At 43.4% G+C, this 6,000-nt stretch overlaps 1 protein-coding gene across 1 annotated transcript in view; it reads right to left on the bottom strand.

Moving 5' to 3' along the window:
• Positions 1 to 669: 669 nt before the first annotated feature.
• COLEC12 (collectin subfamily member 12) overlaps positions 670 to 6,000 on the bottom strand; it is a 266,695-nt gene continuing 261,364 nt past the window's right edge. The window contains exon 10 of the mRNA XM_063923568.1: positions 670 to 1,680. Within this exon, the coding sequence (XP_063779638.1) occupies positions 1,658 to 1,680 (23 nt within the window). The 3' untranslated portion in view covers positions 670 to 1,657. The remainder of the gene's footprint in view (positions 1,681 to 6,000) is intronic.

Raw genomic sequence — 6,000 nt, 5'->3', positions numbered from 1 at the left:
CGCTGCTGCAGCCGCTGCTCCCCAGTCTCCTCCCCCATCCGCTCCGTCTCCTCCGCTGCTCCCCCCCCCGGCGCCGCAGACATCTCTCCTTCGCCCTGGCGCTGCAGACATCACCTCCTCCCGGCGCCTGACGCCGCAGACAGCTCCCTTCCCCCGGCACCGCAGACAGCTCCCTTCCCCCTGCGCCGCTGACAGCTCCCCCCGCTGTTGACAGCAGCAGGACAGGACACCGAGAGCGGCCAAATCCGACAGTCGGATTTGGCCACTCTTTTGAATAGGGGTTGTCGGGTCCATTCCGACAACTGCATGTCGGAATGGACCCAACTCTTATTGAATATACCCCTATGACTGTCTGTTATTACCCAGGTTTTTTGTATCACTGTTGTTTCTAATTGTAAAGCGCAACAGAATTTGCTTCCCTATATAAGAAACTGTTAACACATAAATAAATAAATCAATTACTAAGAGATGCACAATATTTATGGAGTCCTAAATAAAATAATATAATTTTCCCTCCAAACTCATAGTAAATTACTACACTATTGTAATGTTCCATTTTCTTTCCCAAATACATTGTATTATATATAAAACCTCTTTTATTAAATACGTTGGATGTACTCAATAAATGTCCAATCCATAAATAGAACCCATAAAAAAAACTTCCTCCCATAACAAATAAAAAAAATATTTTTTATTTTTTTTAAATTTGCCATAATTTGTGCTGGCGTTGTTTAAAACAGGCTACAACACAATTGTCAGTATCCACTGTGAGATCTGAAGGATAAAATCCCTAGACGTACAACAAGACTGACAGTTATGAGACCACTGCCTAATAAATGAGTGTTTTGGCAGGAAGTGCAAGAGGCTCACACCCGTGTCGGAATTTATTGCTGTACTGGTGAACAGTGTGGATAACACCTTTTGCACATCAGGAACGTATAGCATACAGGGTGATATTTATATTTAAAATGCAACTGGAGAAGTAAACATGAATTGTAGGTTTGGCCCCAATATATAACTACAGCAGAGGAGACAACGGCTGTTTACCATAGTATAAAATTTTCTAGAAATAAAACACATGAGTATTAAACCGGCAACTTCTGTATGATAAAAATGATCTTTAAATGGTTAGTTGTTTCTACCATAATGAATATGTACCGTTAATATGTTCTTTGGAATTAAATTCTATAATACATACAAAAATAATGTAATAAAATGCAAGTATCTTGTACAAAAATACAAATGTTTTCAAAAGCTTTTAAAAATATATTCCACTGAGTAAGAATCGCACTATAAACCTGTATTCAGTTGTTCTATAACTGGATTGCATTTTAGTTATATGACAATGTTTGAGTAATGTTATTTAGCTTATAACCAAAATATTCATTTTTTTTTAAGCAAATATTGCATAAGTATCGAAGACAATTTCTATCAATATTTTCCAGGTTGATTTATACTGTTTCAGTTAGATCTCTAACTGTAAGATAATAGTCAAAGTTCAATCTGCAGAAAAGTTCATGGAAAATACAAAACATAGATCTCTGAACTCCAGGTTGGCCATTTCAGTGCTAGCTTCGTTCAGATTGCTGGTGTAGAATAGTTCAGTTTCATGATTTCCAAAATACTTTAACTTTCCATGTCCATGAACAATATCAGTCTACGAGACATCTGAAGCCTGACCTGTGAGTTATAAAAACACACAAATATTAGTACTGTAATCCATTTTTGGTACCAAGAATAACAAGAGTTTGTCAAAGGGAGAGACAGTCCTTTATTTTAGGCATGGCCCATGTGCTTTGATTACATGGGTATACATGTGAAAGTGTTCCACAGTCCACGAGGAATCAAACTGTCACACTGTTTACACTAGTGATGAGCGGGTTCGGTTCCTCGGAAACCGAACCCCCCCGAACTTCACCCATTTTACACGGGTCCGAGGCATACTATGATTCTCCCGTATGGCTCGGTTAACCCGAGCGCGCCCGAACGTCATCATCCCGCTGTCGGATTCTCGCAAGATTCGGATTCTATATAAGCAGCCGCGCATCGCCGCCATTTTCACTCGTGCATTGGAAATGTTAGGGAGAGGACGTGGCTGGCGTCCTTTCCGTTTATTCATTGTTGAGTTGATGCAAATATTTGTGCTTGCTTATATCATTGTGGGGACTGGGGAGCAGCTTTATATTAATATAGGAGGAGTACAGTGCAGAGTTTTGCTGATCAGTGACCACCAGTTTTATCCGTTCTCTGACTGAAAAAAACGCTCCTTATCTGTGCTCAGTGTGCTGCATATATCTGTGCTCACACTGCTTAATTTTGGGGACTGGGGAGCAGCTGTATTATATAGGAGGAGTACAGTGCAGAGTTTTGCTGACAGTGACCACCAGTATACGTTGTCTGCCTGAAAAACACTCCATATCTGTGCTCAGTGTGCTGCATATATCTGTGCTCATACTGCTTTATTGTGGGGACTGGGGACCACCAGTATAATATTATATAGGAGGAGTACAGTGCAGAGTTTTGCTGACCAGTGACCACTTGAGATGAGCGCCTGAAATTTTTCGGGTTTTGTGTTTTGGTTTTGGGTTCGGTTCCGCGGCCGTGTTTTGGGTTCGAACGCGTTTTGGCAAAACCTCACCGAATTTTTTTTGTCGGATTCGGGTGTGTTTTGGATTCGGGTGTTTTTTTCAAAAAACACTAAAAAACAGCTTAAATCATAGAATTTGGGGGTCATTTTGATCCCAAAGTATTATTAACCTCAAAAACCATAATTTACACTCATTTTCAGTCTATTCTGAATACCTCACACCTCACAATATTATTTTTAGTCCTAAAATTTGCACCGAGGTCGCTGTGTGAGTAAGATAAGCGACCCTAGTGGCCGACACAAACACCGGGCCCATCTAGGAGTGGCACTGCAGTGTCACGCAGGATGTCCCTTCCAAAAAACCCTCCCCAAACAGCACATGACGCAAAGAAAAAAAGAGGCGCAATGAGGTAGCTGTGTGAGTAAGATTAGCGACCCTAGTGGCCGACACAAACACCGGGCCCATCTAGGAGTGGCACTGCAGTGTCACGCAGGATGGCCCTTCCAAAAAACCCTCCCCAAACAGCACATGACGCAAAGAAAAAAAGAGGCGCAATGAGGTAGCTGTGTGAGTAAGATTAGCGACCCTAGTGGCCGACACAAACACCGGGCCCATCTAGGAGTGGCACTGCAGTGTCACGCAGGATGTCCCTTCCAAAAAACCCTCCCCAAACAGCACATGACGCAAAGAAAAAAAGAGGCGCAATAAGGTAGCTGTGTGAGTAAGATTAGCGACCCTAGTGGCCGACACAAACACCGGGCCCATCTAGGAGTGGCACTGCAGTGTCACGCAGGATGTCCCTTCCAAAAAACCCTCCCCAAACAGCACATGACGCAAAGAAAAAAAGAGGCGCAATGAGGTAGCTGACTGTGTGAGTAAGATTAGCGACCCTAGTGGCCGACACAAACACCGGGCCCATTTAGGAGTGGCACTGCAGTGTCACGCAGGATGTCCCTTCCAAAAAACCCTCCCCAATCAGCACATGATGCAAAGAAAAAGGTTAGGTGGTATACAATTATGGACGGACTGCCTGCCGAGTGCAGACACAGAGGTAGCCACAGCCGTGAACTACCGTACTGTACTGTGTCTGCTGCTAATATAGACTGGTTGATAAAGAGATGTCGTAGTAGTATGTATGTATAAAGAAGAAAAAAAAACCACGGTTAGGTGGTATACAATTATGGACGGACTGCCTGCCGAGTGCAGACACAGAGGTAGCCACAGCCGTGAACTACCGTACTGTGTCTGCTGCGACTGGATGATAAATGATATAAAAAATATATATATATCACTACTGCAGCCGGACAGGTATATATTATATATTATATAATGACGGACCTGCTGGACACTGTCTGTCAGCAGAATGAGTTTTATTTTTATAGAATAAAAAAAACAACAACACACAAGTGAAGTCACACGACGAGTGTTTAACTTTTTCAGGCAATCACAATATAAGTATACTACTAACTATACTGGTGGTCAGTGTGGTCAGGTCACTGGTCAGTCACACTGGCAGTGGCACTCCTGCAGCAAAAGTGTGCACTGTTTAATTTTAATATAATATTATGTACTCCTGGCTCCTGCTATAACCTATAACTGGCACTGCAGTGCTCCCCAGTCTCCCCCACAATTATAAGCTGTGTGAGCTGAGCAGTCAGACAGATATATAATATATATAGATGATGCAGCACACTGGGCTGAGCCTGAGCAGTGCACACAGATATGGTATGTGACTGAGTCACTGTGTGTATGTATCGCTTTTTTCAGGCAGAGAACGGATATATAAATAAACTGCACTGTCTGGTGGTCACTCACTATATAATATTATGTACTCCTGGCTCCTGCTATAACCTATAACTGGCACTGCAGTGCTCCCCAGTCTCCCCCACAATTATAAGCTGTGTGAGCTGAGCAGTCAGACAGATATATAATATATATAGATGATGCAGCACACTGGGCTGAGCCTGAGCAGTGCACACAGATATGGTATGTGACTGAGTCACTGTGTGTATCGCTTTTTTCAGGCAGAGAACGGATATGTTAAATAAACTGCACTGTCTGGTGGTCACTCACTAGTAAACTCTCTGCACTCTCTACACTTCTACAGTACTCCTCCTAGTCCTAAGCTCCAGTAAATCTCTCTCTCTTATAATCTAAATGGAGAGGACGCCAGCCACGTCCTCTCACTATCAATCTCAATGCACGTGTGAAAATGGCGGCGACGCGCGGCTCCTTATATAGAATCCGAGTCTCGCGAGAATCCGACAGCGTCATGATGACGTTCGGGCGCGCTCGGGTTAACCGAGCAAGGCGGGAGGATCCGAGTCTGCTCGGACCCGTGAAAAAAACCATGAAGTTCGGGCGGGTTCGGATTCAGAGAAACCGAACCCGCTCATCTCTAGTGACCACCAGTATACGTTGTCTGCCTGAAAAACACTCCATATCTGTGCTGCATTGTGTAGTATATAGTAGGAGTACAGTGCATAATTTTGCTGACCACCAGTATATAATATACAGGAGTGCGGTACAGAAGGCCACTGCTGTACCTACCTCTGTGTCGTCAAGTATGCTATCCATCCATACCTGTGGTGCATATAAGTTTTGCACAGTTTGCTGACCACCAGTATATAATATATAGCATTACAGTACAGTAGGCCACTGCTGTACCTACCTCTGTGTCGTCAAGTATACTATCCATCTAGATTCTATACCTGTGGTGCATTTTAGTTTTTCAGTTTGCTGACACAGTGACCACCAGTATATATAGCAGTACGGTACGGAAGGCCACTGCTGTACCTACCTCTGTGTCGTCAAGTATACTATCCATCTACATTCTATACCTGTGGTGCATTTTAGTTGTGCAGTTTGCTGACACAGTGACCACCAGTATATATAGCAGTACGGTACGGAAGGCCACTGCTGTACCTACCTCTGTGTCGTCAAGTATACTATCCATCTAGATTCTATACCTGTGGTGCATTTCAGTTGTGCAGTTTGCTGACACAGTGACCACCAGTATATATAGCAGTACGGTACGGAAGGCCACTGCTGTACCTACCTCTGTGTCGTCAAGTATACTATCCATCTACATTCTATACCTGTGGTGCATTTTAGTTTTGCAGTTTGCTGACACAGTGACCACCAGTATATATAGCAGTACGGTACGGAAGGCCACTGCTGTACCTACCTCTGTGTCGTCAAGTATACTATCCATCTAGATTCTATACCTGTGGTGCATTTTAGTTTTGCAGTTTGCTGACAGTGACCACCAGTATATATAGCAGTATGGTACGGAAGGCCACTGCTGTACCTACCTCTGTGTTGTTAAGTATACTATCCATCTAGATTCTATACCTGTGGTGCATTTTAGTTTTGCAGTTTGCTGACAGTGACCACCAGTATATATAGCAGT

This window comes from Pseudophryne corroboree, chromosome 5 (genome assembly GCF_028390025.1).
Source record: "Pseudophryne corroboree isolate aPseCor3 chromosome 5, aPseCor3.hap2, whole genome shotgun sequence".
NCBI classification, from domain to species: Eukaryota; Metazoa; Chordata; class Amphibia; order Anura; family Myobatrachidae; genus Pseudophryne; species Pseudophryne corroboree.
Note: the sequence above shows the minus strand (reverse complement) of the source record. Positions and strands in the feature narration are given on the sequence as shown.